The sequence below is a fragment of the Gallus gallus genome, chromosome 6 (assembly GCF_016699485.2).
Source record: "Gallus gallus isolate bGalGal1 chromosome 6, bGalGal1.mat.broiler.GRCg7b, whole genome shotgun sequence".
Taxonomy (NCBI): Eukaryota; Metazoa; Chordata; class Aves; order Galliformes; family Phasianidae; genus Gallus; species Gallus gallus.
This window is the reverse complement of record NC_052537.1, coordinates 5,785,635-5,804,887: the sequence shown is the minus strand read 5'-3', so window position 1 is coordinate 5,804,887 and position 19,253 is coordinate 5,785,635. Positions and strand designations below refer to the sequence as shown.

Below are 19,253 nucleotides of genomic sequence, written 5' to 3'. Positions count from 1 at the left end.
CTTAATTCTTTCCCAAGTGGTTCTCTGGGGGAGCAATATTAAAAACTGCACTCTACAGCTGCACAGTGAGCTCAGCTAGCAGCTGGAGGCCACAGGGCTGGTTGGCGTGCATCGGCTGTTGCCATGGGCACAGCCTTTCCTTGGACTGAGACTTTCAAGGAAGGTACCCTAGGCTCCACTGAATTTTAAACCCAGTTATGTCCTTTTTGAGAAACCACAGCTTTCCATAATCTTGTGATTTCCAAATTCCTGGCAGATGTTTTTCAATCGGTGTGTTCACTCCCAGCTGGCTTGCATCAGCTATTGCATTTGCACATGATAAATAATTGTTGTATTGTAGTTTCACGTTTAATCTTCACCTCCTACCCAAATAATTATATATGTTATGTAAGGGCAATATTTTCTGGGCACGTGAAGCTGCAGGGACAGCATGTGTAAATCATCTGGCACTGATGAGTTCTAAATGACATTATTATTCATAATGTCAAAACACTCTGATTTATTCTATTTCAAGTAGGCGGAAGTAGATATCCAATCTATCACTATGTTTAATTAAAACATTTCACAGATGAGCTTTTCACAATCTGAAGGAAAAAAAAAATCCTTGAAAGATAAGAACAACAACAACAAAAAACCTTGGAGTTGTGAGCCTTTTCTTAAGGCATTTGGTCAGGTATAGGCTGGGAGCGTGTTCCCAGAGAGATGAGTGCATGTATGGACAGAAGTCATCTTCAGTGTTTCCACCACACATTTACCACCACTTGCCAAAGCTGCCTGTAGAAGACCAGCCATTCTTCTGCTTTAGAATGGAACTTCTGAAATGGAATCTTATTTTAATTCTAGTTGGTCTAGAATCCCCAGCGACGCTATCCTTTGATCGCTAAAAAAAATCACAGTAGTGCTTTTCCACATACTAAAAGCATCCCCACACAATGCGAGCTGGTGAGCATTCTAAATATTATCTAAATGGATATCTTAATATCTAATAAATTCTTTATTTATTGCTCACTGAGTATAGGAGAGGAAAAAAAAAAAAAGGAAGGTAAGAAGTGAATACTGAAAACAACTGCAACCATCCAGGACCTTGTCCTCTTCTAGGGTAGCATGGATGAGATCCAAGTGATGAAACATATTGATTAATCAGGCTTGTTGCAACACTGCTGGGATAGAGAAAAGTGCCTTTGTGGATTCTCTCATCTCCTTAACCAACAATTGCTTCTTTCCTTTCTGAAGCAGGCATTACATGGCTCTCTTAAATCTCACCTGTGCATGTAGTGTTGTGTAGTTGGGTGTGTCACGGTCAGTTCTTCCCGTTTCTTGAGTGCAATTAAAATGCCATGTTATGAAAATGAGCATGCAGGTGTTCAATTAGGAGAGGGAATTTTTCATCCAGTTGTAACTTCCTGTGAAATTCCAGGAAGGAAATGTGATTTTCCAAGATGGAATTCAGTCATGAAGTCTACGTAATTGCTGCTCAGGTAACACGGGATTTCCAGTTTTTATAGATGCTCAATCAGGACCTTATTATAAACATAATCCAAAGATTGCCAGTAAATCACAGAGTACCTCTGGGATGATGTGAGAATGATTGATTTGTGAGATATTAGGGTGCCACAATGAATTACACACCTTCCTTCCTTGAGAGTCTGTTTTTTTTTCCTCATGTGATTCCTCAACCAAATACCAATCAGACCTCCTAGCTCCCTTCTGGTTTGGTTAGTCTTCCTCTCTAAGGAAGGCAGCGGGTAGCTTTGGGGGCCTTCATCTGGAGAACAGGGGACCAGAGCCTGCTAACTGCCAGGTCAGAATTTCATTGTGAACCTGCAACCTGGCAGCCCATTTTGATTATTGGTATGTTGCATGTTCCAGATGGAAAAGGGCCAGATTTCTAGCTGTCACTCACAAATACATGCTTGCATATAGAATCTTGAGAATTATCAGCTCTTCTTCATTGCCTTTCCTTCAATATGGTACTGAAAGAAAGAGCAAGTTATCGATCACAGTGCAAACAAAATGACCCATTGTATAAGGGGGAGCTGAAGGCCGATCAGTGAACTGGTATTCTAATTAGACATTAGTAAAAAACTCATGATTATCTGAAACACTCGTATCTACTAAATCTGTATGCACAGAGCATGGAAACAATTTTTAGTCAGAGCAATTCTGCTTGTGAATTGAATATTCCGTATCTTCATTCATCTTTCCAAGTCCCCAGAATTGCAGGGGCAACTCTGTGAACTGAGTTCTGAATCTGATTTGTGAATAAGACTGCGGAAAATAAGTAAATAAATCAGGAGGCAATAATATATTTTATTATGTATGGAAAGGAGGAAGAGAGCTCACTCACTATTTTGATGAACACAGTAAATTCAGGAGTTCAGTTACTGGTTCCTCTGTAATTTCTTGACTCTGTCTGTCTGCCTGGTACAGCAGTGAGAGGTCATTATCTCCTCTTCTCTTGTCTGTCTGTATCGACTCTTGTCCTGAGGGATTTGCTGTGTTTGGCTCTACACGTCATTTCTCAAGAGTCTCCACCTGGCAGCATTCTGCACTCCTCTGCATGTCTTAACAGTAATGAAGAGCGTAGCTTCAGTACCTGAACGTACTGGGTAAAGTAAATCAAGTGACATCATTGGACCTGTAGTCCTGTTTGGCCAGAAGAAGCAGACTATGCAGGCACGTAGTGGTCCCATGTCCTTCGTTCATATATCATCCTACATTGTGAGCGTTGCCAACCTCTGAATAAAATCCAAAACATCTCTTTAGAAACAGATCCAAGTAAATCATATGACTGCACAGTGGATGTTTCTTCAGTGTTTTGATCCTGCTTGTCCTTACTCTGCTCATTAAATGACCTCTGTGTGGAAGCGTTTTGCTAGTGAGAATTTTGGCAGGCGGATGCGTTGCTTATCTTTTCATTAGGTGTTCCAGAGCAATGTGAAAGCATCAGCTACTGGCCCAGCCTGGGAAAAGACTGAACTCTGGAGCAGTCTGTTATCTGCAAAAAAAAAAAAATGCTTGAATTTCATAAAAATCCATAATAATTCATAAAAATTTATAATGAATGCTAACTTCTACTTACAGGTAAAGAGAAAGAGAACTCCTTTCGAGGCTTTGCTTTTAGTTTTGGCCACAATGTTCAACGTTCATAGAGCTTAGGGAAATGATGGCGATGGACAAATGACTTATCTCCTTACCAACTCCTGGCTTCACTGTGCATTTACTCATGTGCTTCTCCTACAGTCCTGCTGATCTCTGCCTTTCCTTCCCACAGGGAGGACAGTGCTGTGTACCTGTCAGGCCTGGGCACCATGGGGCTGGAGATGTATGAGCAGGTGCCCAAGCTGGATGCAGTGATTTTCCCTGCAGGAGGCCACTGTGGCTTGTTGGCGGGCTCGGCTGCTGCACTCAAACACCTCAACCCACGTATTTCTGTCATCGTAAGTTTGCTCTCACCTAGAAAGAGTTGCAAATTTTGGCAGCTTTTGCCACAGATTTTATTTCCAAAGGCACTGGAATATAGTGATCTGCTGGCACGGACTGTCTGTGCTGGGGATGGGTATGCTCTGTGGCCATGGCCTTTCCTTGTAGGATGGACCTAAGAGCCTGGGCAGCCTCCTGCCTTCTAACTGGCTTTAAGCTTTGTCAGAAGGCTCTTCCAAAGCATATGGAATCCAGTTCTGTGTTTCGGATTGATCTCTTGCTAGAAAAGTTTGACTCTTAGGATACCACAGTTCTGTGTGCTCAAGAGGGATGTAAAAGAGGAAGAAGGAAGTTTTTCACTCTTAGAAGGACATTTTTCACTCAGAGGGTGGTGAGGCACTGAACAGGTTGCCCAAGCAGGCTGTGGATGCCCCATCCCTGGAGGCATTCAAGGCCAGGCTGGATGTGGCTCTGGGCAGCCTGGGCTGGTGGTTGGCGACCCTGCACATAGCAGGGGGTTCGAACCAGATGGTCGTTGTGGTCCTTTTCGACCCAGGCCATTCTATGATTCTAAAGTTACATAACGCAGCATTGCTGTCCTGATTATGTCAGTGCAGTGGACTTGCATCTAGCAAGTTTTGCTGCTGTAATTTATGGATGTATTTGACGTTGTGGATTAAGGTGAAGCGCTCACCTTTACTCCTCAGTATACAAGCATCGTCCCATACATGGCAATGAGATTGGCTTTCACATTACCATCATCTGTGTCTTTTGTACTATTGACAAACAACACGCTTAGGAAGATGAAAAGCTTTTTGCACTTCGTACTCATTTTCAATTCACAATGAAATTTCTATGGAAACTTGTTCTAAAAATATTCCCCATCTCTTAAATTTAAACTACATGGAAAAGTGAATGTGCATTTAGAGTATGAGTGTATTTCGAATGGTGTTAGTACTGATTCTAAGAAGAAACGTGGTGTAGATTTTTTGGAGTTGACTTTGACAGTGGCTTCTGTTGTAAGTTGAACACTAAAAAGTGCTGTTGTTTGCCTTTCCCCAGGGGGTTGAGTCTGAAAGCTTTCCTGTATTGCAGCAGTCCCTGAAGGCTGGCCATCCAGCTGAAGACCAGGCTTGCAACAACCACCACTTTTATGGAGGTGAGAAAATGGGTTCTTCTTTTGGATGTGAAATAAAGGCTATAATTGGTTTTTGCAACCTCATCGCGGTCTTTTCTGAGTAAATCAGTTTAATCACAAATAAAACCTTGTCTGAAGAGTCAGAATTCAGCTGCTGCTGTAAAAGCAGCTTCTGACATAGAATCTGTGCTCCTCTCTGAGGTGCAGTACCTGAGATGTTTGGGGAACACTTAAGAAATATGAGAGTATTTCTGTGACCGCTGTACTCACACACAGCGTCTGAGACAGTGAAGACAATGGGGAAGCTCTTGTGTAAAAGACTGATCTATAAAGAAAGGCAGAGATATCTGGTGCTTAAATATTTAGGCTAGCAAAGCTGCTTTCAGAATAACAGTGTTTATAAGCATTTCAGTTGCTTCCATATAATTTGCATAAGAAACCCTCAGGTCTTAAGCAAATTAAGCATATCCTGTTTACCTGATGTTCAGATCCCTCGAAGCTGTAGGTTAAATGGGGGTTTTATAAACAAACCATGTAACCGAGGAAGTTCTGCCTGTCTCTGTGCTCCTTTGCTGGTTGTCCTGATGTGGCTGCAAACCCAGGGCTGCTCCAGGTGGTTTTTCTCTGACTGAGGCCACACCGTGCACTGAGCTGATTTTCATAACAAGGTCCCAGATGGCAAAATCCTCCTAGGAGGTGTCTGTCAAATATAAATATCAAGCAACCTGAGATGGTAGAATAGCAATGTGCTGCACTCATCAAGGAAATAAAACAATGTCTGGACTCTAAAATATGTTAAACTTTTCTAGAGCAGCCAGCTTCATATTTTTGTATTTGGAAATTTGCAGATGTGAGTGGACTTTGCTTCGGCAGCAATTCTTTGCAGCTGACTGGGAAGCTTGTGGATAAGGTTGTTGCTGTGAGGTAGGTGAAGAAAAAGAGTGAAATAAATAATATTATGGGAGCGTTACCATGTATGACAAATACACTGTTGCTGACACCAGGGATAGAGAGCCTGATTTCATGTATCTGACCCCTTTGGCCAAAACTCCTTGCTTGTTGCTAGTAACCCCTCATGCTCTGGGTGTAGAGCTTGTTCTTCATAGAATCATAGAATGGCCTTGGGTTGACAAGGACCACAATGCTCATCTGGTTTCAAGCCCCCTGCTATTTGCAGGGTTGCCAACCACCAGCCCAGGCTGCCCAGAGCCACATGCAGCCTGGCCTTGAATGCCTCCAGGGATGGGGCATCCACAGCCTCCTTGGGCAACCTGTTCCAGTGTGTCACCACCCTCTGGGTGAAAACCCTCTGTGTTCTTGTTGCATTCTACACCACTTGAAAGCAGCCTTTGGCAGAAGGCTTTGCTGAGATGCCAAGTTTGAAGACTGCTTTTACCTACTGGGATACAGCTAGCACAATGGGTCTAGCAAAAAAATAAAAATAAATAATAAAGCCTCCCTGCTCATTAATAGTAATTATTTCCACATTTATTTTTATATATCTATATTAATTGTGTAAACAATAATCATTATTTTTTAATATTATTGTTAATAATAGTAATAAAAATCAGCATAGTTAATAATAAGACTCTCCATTCATCTCCAGCAATACAGCTTGCTATAACACCACAATGAGATCTTTGTGTTTCCAGCAGGACTACAGGAATCCCTTGATACATAAATGTACTGTCTTCATTTATTGGTTGCTTTTTGTTTTGTCTGTTCTATTTTGTTTCATTCTGACACCACTCTCTGACCCTCAGCGAGGAGGACGTCCTCATTTCAATGCTGAGATTGCTGGAGTACGAGCGAGCCACAGTTGATGCAGAAGGGGCCATTGGACTTGCAGCACTGGTTGCTGGGAAGCTGCCTGAGTTGAAGGGTAAAAGGTACAGCAGCTATTGCAAACAGGGCTTCACAGGGAGCTGTGGGGCTGAGTGCTGTCGTGATGGGAAATGGAGGAGCGATCATTCCTGCTCTTGAGCTGCCAGTGCTCTCATCCATGACGTCTGCTTCAGACTGAGGATACCACTCGTGGGTCATAAGGCTGTGCTGAACAAGATAGATGTCCGTCTGGACACCAGACACATCACTTTCCTGTATTCTCAAATGATGGGGGAAAAAGGCAGTTGTGCACAGCCCCAGTTGGCTTGTCAGCCTGTTGCCTTTTCTCGTCCTGTTCCTGGAATTCAGCAGTTTGCACTGGGACTTTGCTGTGGGAGTAAGTGAGCCAGGCTGTCATCTGCAGTCACTGGGTGACACCTGCCTTCCAGCCCCAGGAACTCCTGCCCAGGCGGTCACTGGGATTACCCTTGTGCTCAGCATTAAATAAAACTCCTTTCTTACCTCTGGGCTTCAGCACTTAGGACTTAAGCAGCTAGAGTCCCAGCTCAGGGTACAGTCTGCAGTGTATTTAAATGGGCGTGCACTCCAGACCAGATAACATTTCCAATGCACAGCATGGTATGTTGAAATACCACTGAGGCAGTTTCCCAGAAAAGGCTGACGGGGTCTGGCAACAAAGTTCAGTTCAGCACAGCCGAAATAAGAGGGAAAGTGCACAGGACTGGCTCTGCAGGTTATCAGGGACTATCCATGTGGCTCTTCACTTGCCCTTCAAACTGTTCTGTATTCATTTTGCAAGGCTGAGATAAATTTAATTAATGCTTACAGAAAACGAAGACCATGCATGGCATCTAACTGTTAAGAATCTGAGACTCCCTTTGCAAGTGCTGCTGCAGTGTTTAAATTTGGAGTAGATCTAGAATTGTCCGTCTGATTTTTGCTAACAACAATAAATCAACAAAGACACCGTGAAACAAAAACAGCTTCAGACAGTAGAGTGCAGCCAACTCCAAAGGGCACTGTACCCTGCACACAGCTGACACTGAAGGCTGAGCCCCTCTGAAATGCAATATATGTTTGTGAAAGAGCGGTCCCTGCAGATGCTCAGCTGACACTGAATACAGCGTCTGTGATTTATTACTCTTTTGCAGAGAAAGGCTAATCTGGAATCCTATTTTCTCTCCTGTTTCAGAGTGGCGATTGCTATATGCAGTGGAAATGTGGACTTGCATTTGCTGCAACGATGCATTGCTCGTGCCCTGACCCTTGAGAGCAGAGTGTGCAGATTTTCCCTGGTGATTTCTGACAGCCCAGCAGATGTTTCAAAGCTACTGGAGGTTTTGGCTCGGGAGGAAGCAAGGTAAATCAGACTGATAAAAGCGAAACGGAGCATAAAGGTGCTTAAAGACCTGGTCGTGTTTGTAAACGTCCTCTGGAGGCAAGAGTGTAGGTTACTAATTAATCCGTGTTTTCTGTGTTACAGTGCAGAGCAAGTATTTTTCCTTCCCTTTTATTCCTATGTAAAACAACCTCTGGAGCATGGAATAAGTGCCTAACGCAGAAAGCTGCGAAGATAGTTACTGTCCAAACACAAAAAGAATTTCATAATAACACAAGTTTGCTGTGATCTGTAACTTATCGCTTACTTTGTCCCTTGTTTGACCTAGAGTTTTGGATATCAGACAGGAACGCACATTTGTGACATCTGAGCTCTTCACTGTTGAGGTAAGATGGCGTGCAAAATTCCGGGCCCTCTCACAGTGCTGACATCCCCTTCTTGTTCAGGTATCTTGGTACCAGAGCAGTCCAACAGAGTGTGCACAGTGACTTTCAGAGCAGCGTAATCGATAATTTCACCTGTGTTATACAGCATCTTGCCTCACCAAATGCTCAGCACACACATGCTACAAGACCTGTTTTACCTGCTATTGCAACACAGCCAAGTGAAATACTGAGTGCAAGCCCTCATTACTTACATAGTTTGGTGCCGGAAGTGATGAGCAAGCTGCAGCACACATCTAGAACTGGAAGAGCCAGCTGTGCAGTCTGGCTGTAATTATCCAAGATCAGTTTGCCATGCAGCAACATGGAGAGCACCCTTACTCTTAGGGAATCCTCATTTTTAACCAGGGCATCAGTTTTGCAGCTTAACCTCAAAGAGCGCAGAACGATGTCTTTATTCCTTTGCTGAGTATTTGATAATGGGGAGGAGGTGTTATCAGTTAATGTCATCTCTTAAAAAGGATCGTTCACCTCATGACATATCCCTTATTTCAACTGGTTTAGCAGAGGTGTGGTTCCACTGGTTTCGTGCTGCCGACCACGGCTAATCTGACTTAGTTTGTGAAATCCCAGGTGGAAGTTTGGAAACTTCGCTAAACTGGCTTATAAATGGAATTTAATATTGCTATTTGGTAAGAAAATTCTTCCATTTTCACGTTTAAGTCTAAAATAGTCAAATTTCCCAGCTAGAGGAAGGACATGGTGAGTCCTGTGTTGGGTATGAATTCATCTGAATGTCAAAACCTGCTTGGTATTTTCACTTACAGATGTAAAGAATAAGCCAACTACATAAGATCCACTTACAGATAGAAGGAGTAGGTTGACAAGTAGAAAAACAAAGAATAGATGTTTATAGTGAAGGATTGCAGTGAAGCCATTACCAGTTTTCTGAGACGTCTGAGGCTAAATCTGCATTGTTCTGCATTGTGCCACTAAGACAGGCCAGCTCCCTGGTTTGTGCAATCTGACATTGCATGGGGTAGAAAAATCCTGCTGGCTTCTTTCTGCTTTTATCAGAATCTGCAGTAAATACAGTCTGTGAATGAGAAAAGCATGTGCAGTATTCTTGTCTGCATTTCAAACATGGTGAGTTTTTACTGACTGTCCACTTCAAGCATCTGATGGGGCTGCACTGCAAGAAGGTTACAGGGAGGGACTTGGATCCCCGAGTAATTTAATTGGATTTTGGATTTGCATGCTGGCTTTTAACCAGTCTGGGGGAGGCTATTGGTTAATGAGATATGAAGAACAAAAGTACTCATCCAGATTTATAGAGCTTCGTGGCCGTGCAGGTAGTTCTGTCTGGTGGGACCCAGTGAATGGGAGAGCTTTTATCTGAAAACTAAGACAAGGGTGGTGGGAAAGGTAGAATATTTCATCTACCTTTAACCATTTAAATGAATTTGCTCTAAGCTGGAATAGAAGAATGCACATATTGTCATAGCAAAGCTAACTCTCATAGGGGGAGTTTTGCTTTTTTTCTTTTGTTGCTTGTAAGAACCAAAGCCCCATGCCGTCAATGCTTTATGAGTACTTGCTTCTAAATCAGACCCGTGCAGCATTTTGAATCATTTTGGTCAGTATAAATTGAAAAAAAAAAAACACAACCAAAACATTAAATTAAGCATGCATTTAACTGCATGTGAATCTGGATCAGAGACCAAAATCATTGTGTGTTGAACTAGTGGTATTAATAAGAAAGGCTTTACAGTTACATCCACTCTACCTTTAATACTCACTTTCAACTGTGGATTTAGATTGTGTTTGACAGAGCAGTGCAGAAGTGTAGTGGCTTATGTGAAACACAATATTTTTTAGGCTTTTACAACTATTGAAGCAAGTTAGATGGCCAGGAATATGGAAGCAGTAATACAGATCAGAGCTAAGGAATAAAATCATCTAACGTCACCAGCTAACTGGATGTAGGGATCCAATGGCTTACCCAGCTGGTGGAAGGAAATTACAGCTTATCTCTGTGAAACCAGTCATTATTAGTAACGTCTCTCATATCCAATGTGGGAAAATACATTGCTTAAATAAATGCTTCCATCTGTAAACCACTTCATAGCGATAACATTTCATATTATCACTAACTTAGGAGTCAGTGAGCAAAATTGATAAGTGACTTGTTAAGGTGAGATATAGCTTTGTTATGGCACCATGCAAGGCTCTGCTATAGATTATCAGTTGACTTGCTTAATGAGTGTCTCGTATTTGAGCTCAGGCAACTCATCTGAAAAAATAAAATGCTTTAAGCTCATGACCTCTCCAGGAAAGTCTTCTCCTCACCACTGTGACCTGCAGGTACACAGGAGAGCTTCTGGAACGGAGCAGTAAGAGCCTGCCAGGTTGTGAGGTGCTCCAGCAGCCTTGCAGAGAAGCAGCCATTGTGAAGCAATCCAGTTTTCTTTCTGCCCCCAGTCCTGCTTGCAGTTATGGGGTTGTCTGGCCTCTTCCCAGCTCTGGTTTTAAATAACTTGGAAGAGACCAGTCATAAAACAAATGTCCATCACGTCTCCCTCTGACTGCAACAATATATGAATTCATAAGTCAAATGTTGCTTTTTCTTTATGATAACATTACACATTTTCCCAGTGGTGCTCTGTTTCCTGGCTCAGTTTGTGCACTGTAGTATCTGCGTTCTGCATAGTTTATTCCCCTCAGGCTAGAAGTCCTTTAATTATTTTGGGCTGTACAGATCAATTTGAGTAAATCCCCTTGGCCAACCTGCGTTTTATAAAAGAGCAGAGTAGAGCACTTTGGACTGCAGTCCCTAGATACCAACATATTCCATGTTATTGGCCTGTTGAGAAAGTATAGCCGAGCATACAGCTGTTCTGCTACAAGAAGGATGCCATAGAGCATTTCCTGCATGACCTTGGGCAAGTCACTGCTTTCTTGTTTCAGTTCTCCATTTACAGAATGGAGACATTTGGAATGGGAAGTCTGATAATAAATTTCTTCTGAAGCCCTCCGAAAGTATTCAGCCGTATTGTTTAATGGCATTCCACAGCACAACGCGTTAGAGAATATCTTACTACAGTTTTAAAGGTTAGAAACTCAGTCTGTGGAGGCCAAGAGTAGACCTGCTTGATTATTAGCTGACTTGTTGATGCTAGCACTAGCAGGCCCAAGCACAAGCGTATGACAAAGATCAGGGCTCAAGTTGCACACCCCATCTGTTACGCTTTCTCAAGCCTTACACTGCACCAGCAGTGAGCTACTGGCAGCTGATAATCACTTCATAAATACAAGTGTTGCTGCCAAATATTTTTCAATGTGCGGTAATCTCCAGTAGGAGTTGAATTAATAATTCAGAAAATTACTCAGTTTTTGATGATCTTAATAGTAATGTAGAACCCTGCTTTATTTATAGAACTGAAGCCAACGTAAGTAAGTGAAGTTACCATTTGCAGCTCCAATGATTTGCCTACAAACAACTTAGACTTTCAGTAAAAATGGTGTATCATAAATAATATGTTATGTGAATTGGCCAGGACTAACACCTTAGAGTAATGTGCATGTCCTTTCAAGAATTAAAGCAATGGGATAAAAGTTGTAGCCAATAAGTCAGGAGCATGACAAATTGGCTTAGCTGGCTGCGATCTATCTTTGTCCAGAGAACAGAAATGCACCAAACCCATGTATTTTGACTCAGCATAGAATCATAGAATGGCCTGGGTTGAAAAGGACCACGATGATCATCGAGTTTCAACCCCCTGCTATGTGCAGGGTCACCAACCACCAGACCAGGCTGCCCAGAGCCACATCCAGCCTGGCCTCGAATGCCTCCAGGGATGGGGCATCCACAACCTGCCCAACAGGGCAACCTGTTCCAGTGTGTCACCACCCTCTGGGTGAAAACTTCCTTCTAATATCTAACCTAAACCTTAGTTTGAGCTAATTCAGATTAATTAATATTTTAATTTTCGCATATTGTTTTGGTTGGTGTTGTGCAGAGTAATAACTGTTGATCAGTCTTTACCTTCTGCCAGTCTTTGGCCCACTACCTCAGTTATTTCTAATTATCTCCTCTAATTGTTAAATTAAGCACACTAGACTGCAATATTCAGCGAGGAACCCTCTGTCTTCCGCTATTTGTAGGCTTGCCGTAAGAAAAGCCAGGCTAGCTAAATCCTTATGCTGGAATCAATCTTTAGATTACCTGCCACAGAGTAGAACTCTAATTGCAGTAAAGAATCCATCTAGCTGGTTGTTTTAAGTCTCTACTTCTAACGGCCTTTGTTTTTTGGTTCAGCAGGAGTGCAATCTGCGAGAAGAGAAATTGATAAAATGAACGGGATTATTATTTTTAATACACTAAAGCAAGTTCCTACACAAGTATGGTCCTGCAGTCAGTGAGAGCTCTGCTGGATCAAAAGCCCATGTCCACTACTTACATTTTTGAAATGGATTTCAAGTCATAGTGGCCCAGACAAGTTTTCCTTAGTTGTCATGGGTTATCTTGTCTGTAGTATAAGAAACATCAGGCAGTAGGTTAAGTAAGGCCATTTTGCAGCACTTACTCATAGCTCATCAGTAGGTTGGTAACCTCCTGTAGCTAGCAGCACGTAGGTGAGTACATAACCTAGAATAATGAGAAGACTCCTCTTACACCTACCCACGAGTATGAGGATTGCCCTGTTGGGCACCCGTGTAAATCGTCCTTCCCAGGTTAAGTGAAGAGCAAGGAGTTCTGTGAAGATACAACTGTAGTGTAAATTGGCATAATCCACATAGGAAAAGCAAATTCCCATACTCCACGCACTTGCCTTCCTTGTTGCTTAGCTCTGCAGCTGTTATAAAGTGATCACCTCTTTGCTCCTGTTGTGAGCAAATGTTCTCTCTTCCTTTATTGAGCACATGCAAAAGGTCACGTGAATACCTGGAGTTGTTTGGTGGTGGTGTTACATTCACGGTACACTACACCACTTCCATAGCCGTTACCATTTGTTGGATGCTGTTCGTACACAGAACAAAAAGACATTATTTATCCGAAATATTTACAAGAAGTCTGGCTCCAGTCTCTCCAACTCTTTCTGGTTTCAGTCATTAGCAGAAAATAAGACAGAGAGGAGGAGAATTAGCGTAATCAATCAACATTTGTCGCATGTTTTCTCCCAGGGCAGAGCGGCTGTCTTCTGCCAAATAATCAGAGCCAAACCTCACAAGTTCAGACCGGTTCCTCGCACAACAGTTCATTTGCTCAGGACAAAACAAGCAGGATGGCTGAGATAGGAGGTTGTTTTTATTATTATTATTATTATTATTATTTACAGTGCTCTTAAAGATATGGTTGCAAAGCTGTAGGAATTCTGTATGAAACGTGGAGCCGATAATGAGTCTTTGGAACTTCAGTGCCAAGATATCCTTTAGATCTTTTTCCCAGTCTTTGTGTTCTCTCTTCTTCCCACATTATTAATCCTGTCCTCAGAGATTGTCCTATTCTTGAGACAAAATCCCACTTTTTTTCAGCGGGGACAGGAAGGAGCATCTTATTTTGTTCCAGAGAATCTCTCACACACAGACAAAAGAGTAGAGCTATGTTCAGAAAAAGAGGCAAAGAATTACAGAAACAGTATGGTTTATTTCATGTTACATCTTTTAGACTTAGTTTCCAAATTAGCTGAGCTCACAGCTGGTTCTCATTCAGTAGTCCTCTTAAAGGTTTATTGATTGTTATTTTAAACTCATTCCAGGAAACATGAATTCACAAAGTTCTTATTTAGAAGTATCCTCATAAACACATTTGAGTTGAGACGATTGTATTTGTCGTTGTGTTGCTTTCTTTAAAGGATGTGGTTCTGACAGGAAGATGACACATGGCATCTGCCTCTAGCAGTCTGTCTTGAAGTTATCGTGACCACTGCTGCCTCTTTTCTCTGTAGATTGGCCTTGCTGGTTGCCACGCTGTGACTCATCTTGCATCCTTTCCTTGCTAGATGTCCATTGTTCTGAGGTCTTTTTCCATGTGGCACTTTTGGCATCAGTGATAATGGCAGCAGGGTTGAAGGTGGCTTAAGTTGATCATCTAGGATGCACATTCTGCACCCTCATGTTGATGCCTCGCCTGTCATGGTGCCCAGATTTTAGACTGATGCAATAGGAAAGCGAGCAGATAGAAAAAGAGATCAAAGGGGTCAAAGAGAAATTGAAAAAAGCAGTGTTGAAGTTATTGTCTTCAGTGGTTGTGTGACAGGATTGTCACTGAGGAGGAAGGAGAAGAAAAGGGACCTATCAAGTTCTAGTTTACCCAGGTTTTCTTTGATTTTATGGCAGAACAACTGTAACAGAGAACTAGAAGTGATACAATGAGCAAGCAAAGAAAATCAAAATAAAATCAGAGGGTGGTGACGCACTGGAACAGGCTGCCCAAGGAGGCTGTGGATGCCCCATCCCTGGAGGTATTCAAGGCCAGGCTGGATGTGGCTCTGGGCAGCCTGGTCTGGTGGTTGGCGACCCTGCACATAGCAGGGGGCTTGAAATCAGATGATCATTGTGGTCCTTTTCAACCCAGGCTGTTCTGTGATTCTATGAAACAGTAACAAGATGCGTGATTAGCAGAAAGCAGCCAAAATACTGCAGGGATAGATAATCTGGGGATAAATTCATGAGAGAAGAAGAGGAGATTATATAAGGTGTGAAAGGCAAAGGTGCTGGAACAAATGCTGCCCAGAAACATGGCAATAAGGGAAGCAATCATCAGAGGTGGGGGAGGCAGTAGCAGCACTGGGTACATACCTCAGGGAATGGAGAAGGTAAGTTGTTAACAAAGGCCTCGGGGAGACTAAGAGTACAAAATTATTTGCGCAGGAACCAGCAGAGGATCAGCCTTCCTTCTTCTAACTTGGAAGACAACAGAATAAGGGTACTGAAAGGTTTTGAAGTCAGGCATCAGAACTTGAGTCCCAGACTTTCTACAGTGTCAATTTTCTGACTTGTATAGATAGGGATTGCGAAGTCCAGAGTTTCCATGTCCAACTGATCATTTTGCTTTCCTGAGTGCATTTCAGTACTTTGCTGGAAACGCCTTTGTCTGAGAATGCTACCATGCCATCAGGAATGCTCCTAATTCCTTTTCCAGGTCACCTGCACCGTGGAGACCAGAGACAAGATCCACACAGCCCAGCTGCGGAACGCGCTGCTGGAACGCTACCCCACAGCCGCGTGGACGGAGCGATGACGAGCAGCACGCAGACGGGGCTGAGGCCCTTGGACAAGTATTTTGTGGAGCACTGATCTTGAGGCATTCGGAACAAATATTACCTTTCAAGGCTGAACGCTTAGCAAATAGCTTCGGGATATTTATTTCCTGCTCAAAACGTAGCGCATGTCCTTGGAAATAAAGTTTAACTCGGAACTTTAGCTTAGCTAAAGGCCACTTAATAGTTTCTGCTGGTGTTGGAATTCTCAGCTGGCTCACTTATTTCTTATTAGAATGTAGAATCCTATGGCATCCAGTAAATAAAGAAGGAGAAGGCATTTTTCTTCGTATTTGAATGTAGGCTCTTCAATGCTGTTTTGACACTGATGCCACTGTTAAAGTAATGCAGCTTCTTCTGCTGAGTTTTCCCCTACCACTGGTACCATCTTTTCTATTTCCAAGCCAGAAGCAGTTCTTCATTTGCTGAATCTGCTTCAGAGAGGACATAAGTGTGTGGGAGTGTGAAAGTATTTAAGTTTGCGTAAGAACTCTGCTGTCGTGAAAAAATAATGTGCTAATAAAATGCAATGTAAAGAAACTCTTGAAAGATGAAAGCCAATATTGTACTTTTTCTGTATTTATAAGGTTTCAGAACATGTTGCAGAAGTTTAAAAAAAATGAAAAAAGAAATAAATTCTGAGTATAATTAGGCCACGTGTGCAGAAAACAAGTTGTCACCCCTGCTTTTGGAGACTCGGTGTAAAAGCTAGCCAGTAAGATAGCAATGACCCATTATAAAGAGGGGTCTCTTCACCCTTTTGAGCTTTCTAATGAGAATCCCACTGATCATCTTAGTCTGCCTAAAGCAGACTTGATCCTTCTCACCTGACAGATTAAGTGCAATGTTAAGAGTGAAATATATTTAAAGACCACACGCTACTAAGGAAAGGCAGCTTAGGGAGTGGAGGGAGCCCAAGTCTTAGGCAAGTGGCTAATGCAAGGAAGAAAGAACACATTGACCTAAATACCGTTTTCATTGCTGGAGACGAAGACCTTCTAATAGGGTAACATAACGGGATGGCAAGAGATGTAAGAGAAATTCATTAGAATGTGTGTACAACAGCCACCTTTCTGGTCATGCCTGAGAAACTACAGATTATTTGTCCTCTTTTATTGTGGCTCATAAAGGAGTGGGAGCGGAGAAGAGGCTGGTGGATAAATAAAAGAATGTCACTGCTTTGGTGTATTTTTGAAAGGACCGTGTTGACTTGTAACTAAGAAATTATTGATACTCCATTATGGTCCTTTTCAACCCAGGCCATACTATGATTCTTTTTTCTTTGCCTTCTTGTTTGGCCACCAGGACGTGTTCTGTAAATTACAGCCTGTGAGAGAGACACTACTCCTTGTTTCCAGTCACAAGGATTTAAGAAATTTGCATAGAAACACATGATGACAGAATACATATTGTGTACTATTGTAGTCATTGAAGCAGGTGATGGATCACATCGCCAAAGAGCAGACTCGGGGAGGTAAAGACACGAGAAATGAGGGTCAAATTACCCTTTCATCTCCTTTGGGAAACCTCTCGGAAAATTATGAGGATGTTTTGGGTATCTACACAAGAAGAAATGCAGACTTTATAACCAAAGGTCTCAACAGTGGCCAACAGCTTTTGCTGTCTGAATTCTTGGTTTGTTGTCTTGCATTATCCTGGATCTATTTTGTAGAAACTCAGAGTATCAGTGATTTCATTTCTAATCAGAGGTGTCTGCATTTAGCCAATATTCACTTAACTGGGATGAGAGAGGTAAGAGATTCAACAACCAAAACTGTGTGCACCGAGAATTGCTGCATGTTCTCAAAACTTCGCTTTGGAAGAAAAAGAAAAATTGAAAGCAATATCTATAAGTTATTTGACATGCCACATATGGCATACACAGCTTGGTTTTGGGTTTTTTTTTGTTGTTGTATTAGGTACGGCCATAAATTGTGACATATTTTTCAGCATAAAACTCCTTAAAATAACGATACCAGAGGTGATCTCCATTCTGTACTGCTGTTATGCAGGTCCATCTAATTTCTTAGGTGATTCAGGTGACTTGTCATAAATATTGCAGACTTAACTAAACCGGGCCTTGTGTTGGAAGATGCAGCAGATTCTACCAGGTGGAATGCATGTTGCCATGTTCTTGTTGCTAATGGAGGGGAATGCCTTGACCTGGTTAATTCTGCTGGAGCTAAGCTGCTTAATGCTGGAAGCAGCTCTGTGATGCAGGATTTGTTAAGGCCACAGCACAACTTCTTCCAAGGACTGAAGCAAACAAGGTGTATCTTCTCTTGGAAATCTCTCTTCCCACACGGATTCCTAACTTCTTCAGCCAAGGCATCTTAGGTCTGCATTAACATCTAAAACTTTGCCATTACGTGTTCACATAGCAGCAGGAACCATTATCCCATGTGTCCTCAAAAGCTGTCCCTTGCATTCAACCTACTTTTGGAAGATCTGGGGACATGTTCCACCTTCTCCTTCCAAAATGCAGTAAGTGTATTTGACATGCTGCATCAAACTTCTGCTAGATCCAAAGGTAGGCGTGTGCTTTAGTGATCAGAAAGCGAAGCATAAAGCTCCTGGGTTGGGCTTAAGTTACTGTCAGTCATTTATTTGATGGCCTTGGGTTCTTCAGTCACCTTCTTTGTCATGAGTTTAACTGTCAATGGATTGCCACGTACGGGATATTGAAGTTTGTAGGATTTTTTCTACTACCAACCTTTACTTTCATACACACTTAACTTTTTTATCCCAGTGGAGGGCAAATTCTGCTGAATGTCACACATTCCTGGGCTGATGCATTTCTCTTTGGTCAAATGCACAGCACTAAGAAAAAGTTGGCAGTGATTGGAGGCATCCTAATAAAATATGAATGTTTTGAAGTAATTCAGTATTGAGCATATATAACAAGATCCCTAGGCCCAACTCACCCGTGTCTCTTTAAAGAAGAGCAGAGGTGAATCAAGCACACCTGAGTGCATCCACAGGAAGGATATGAGGGGCTTGCCCTGCTTGTAGGAGGAAGAAGAGTGTTTTGGTGGTGTTTGTTGGTCTTCTTTGTTTTCTAGGGTTTTTTTTTTTTTTTTTTTTGGCCACTATGAATGTTTGTGCATCAGGAAGTTGTGGAGGTGAGTGTTTTCCTGTTTTGTTTTCCTTATGATGTCTGGTCCTTATGGTATCTGGCGTGTTTTTAGAAAGGGATTTTAACTTGTGTTGCTTTTTGAGTCCATAAGTTGGTGTCCCTGGCTGCTTCCTCAAGAGGCACCTAAGAGGCTTTTCTTAAAGAGAAGTCTGTGAGAATTCTGATAAAGGATTCAACTGTCTTTCTTACACCTCTTCCTTCCTTGCCCTCAGTCATTCACTTGCTGTGATTACATTGGGTGTTCTAGGGCACCTGCTGGGCTGTGTGTTCTCATACAGTGGCAGTTGTGCCATTACTTACACACAGAAAAACCTGTCATCTATAACAGCAATGTAATCAAGAAGTGTGAATGGATGTTCCCTTCTCATTATTTACACGTGAGGTATAAATACTAGAAGAAACATATAATTTGAATTCTTGTTTATGAAAACATCTCTGCATGTTTTAATTCTTCTTCTGAGAATCTCAGAAGTATGAAAGCCTTAAAATCACTGAGCTAATGTTTTCTAGAGCAGTGTTCCTTCTGTATGTCTGTTGAGGGTCTGCCACCCTTTCCTCTCCTAGCCCAGAGCGTGCCACAGTGCCCACAGGCAGCAGGTGGTAACACTTTAAAGACCCTGATTATAGCAGTCAAACTTCCTGCAGACTCTACAACAGGTTGCTTCCCCAGTTGCAACAGGGCTATGTTGTCATTTGGGAAACCAGCTGTGCATTCCCAGGCAAATTA

At 42.3% G+C, this 19,253-nt stretch overlaps 1 protein-coding gene across 9 annotated transcripts in view; it reads left to right on the top strand.

Moving 5' to 3' along the window:
• The window catches only part of SRRL (serine racemase), a 45,210-nt gene extending 29,271 nt beyond the window's left edge, over positions 1-15,939 (top strand). For all 9 annotated transcript variants that reach the window (XM_040702553.2, XM_046942982.1, XM_040702552.2 and 6 more), the window contains 7 exons: positions 3,275-3,440; positions 4,486-4,582; positions 5,410-5,485; positions 6,325-6,450; positions 7,599-7,766; positions 8,074-8,131; positions 15,273-15,939. In XM_040702553.2, the coding sequence (XP_040558487.1) occupies positions 3,275-3,440; positions 4,486-4,582; positions 5,410-5,485; positions 6,325-6,450; positions 7,599-7,766; positions 8,074-8,131; positions 15,273-15,371 (790 nt within the window). In that variant the 3' untranslated portion in view covers positions 15,372-15,939. The remainder of the gene's footprint in view (positions 1-3,274; positions 3,441-4,485; positions 4,583-5,409; positions 5,486-6,324; positions 6,451-7,598; positions 7,767-8,073; positions 8,132-15,272) is intronic.
• Positions 15,940-19,253: the final 3,314 nt, after the last annotated feature.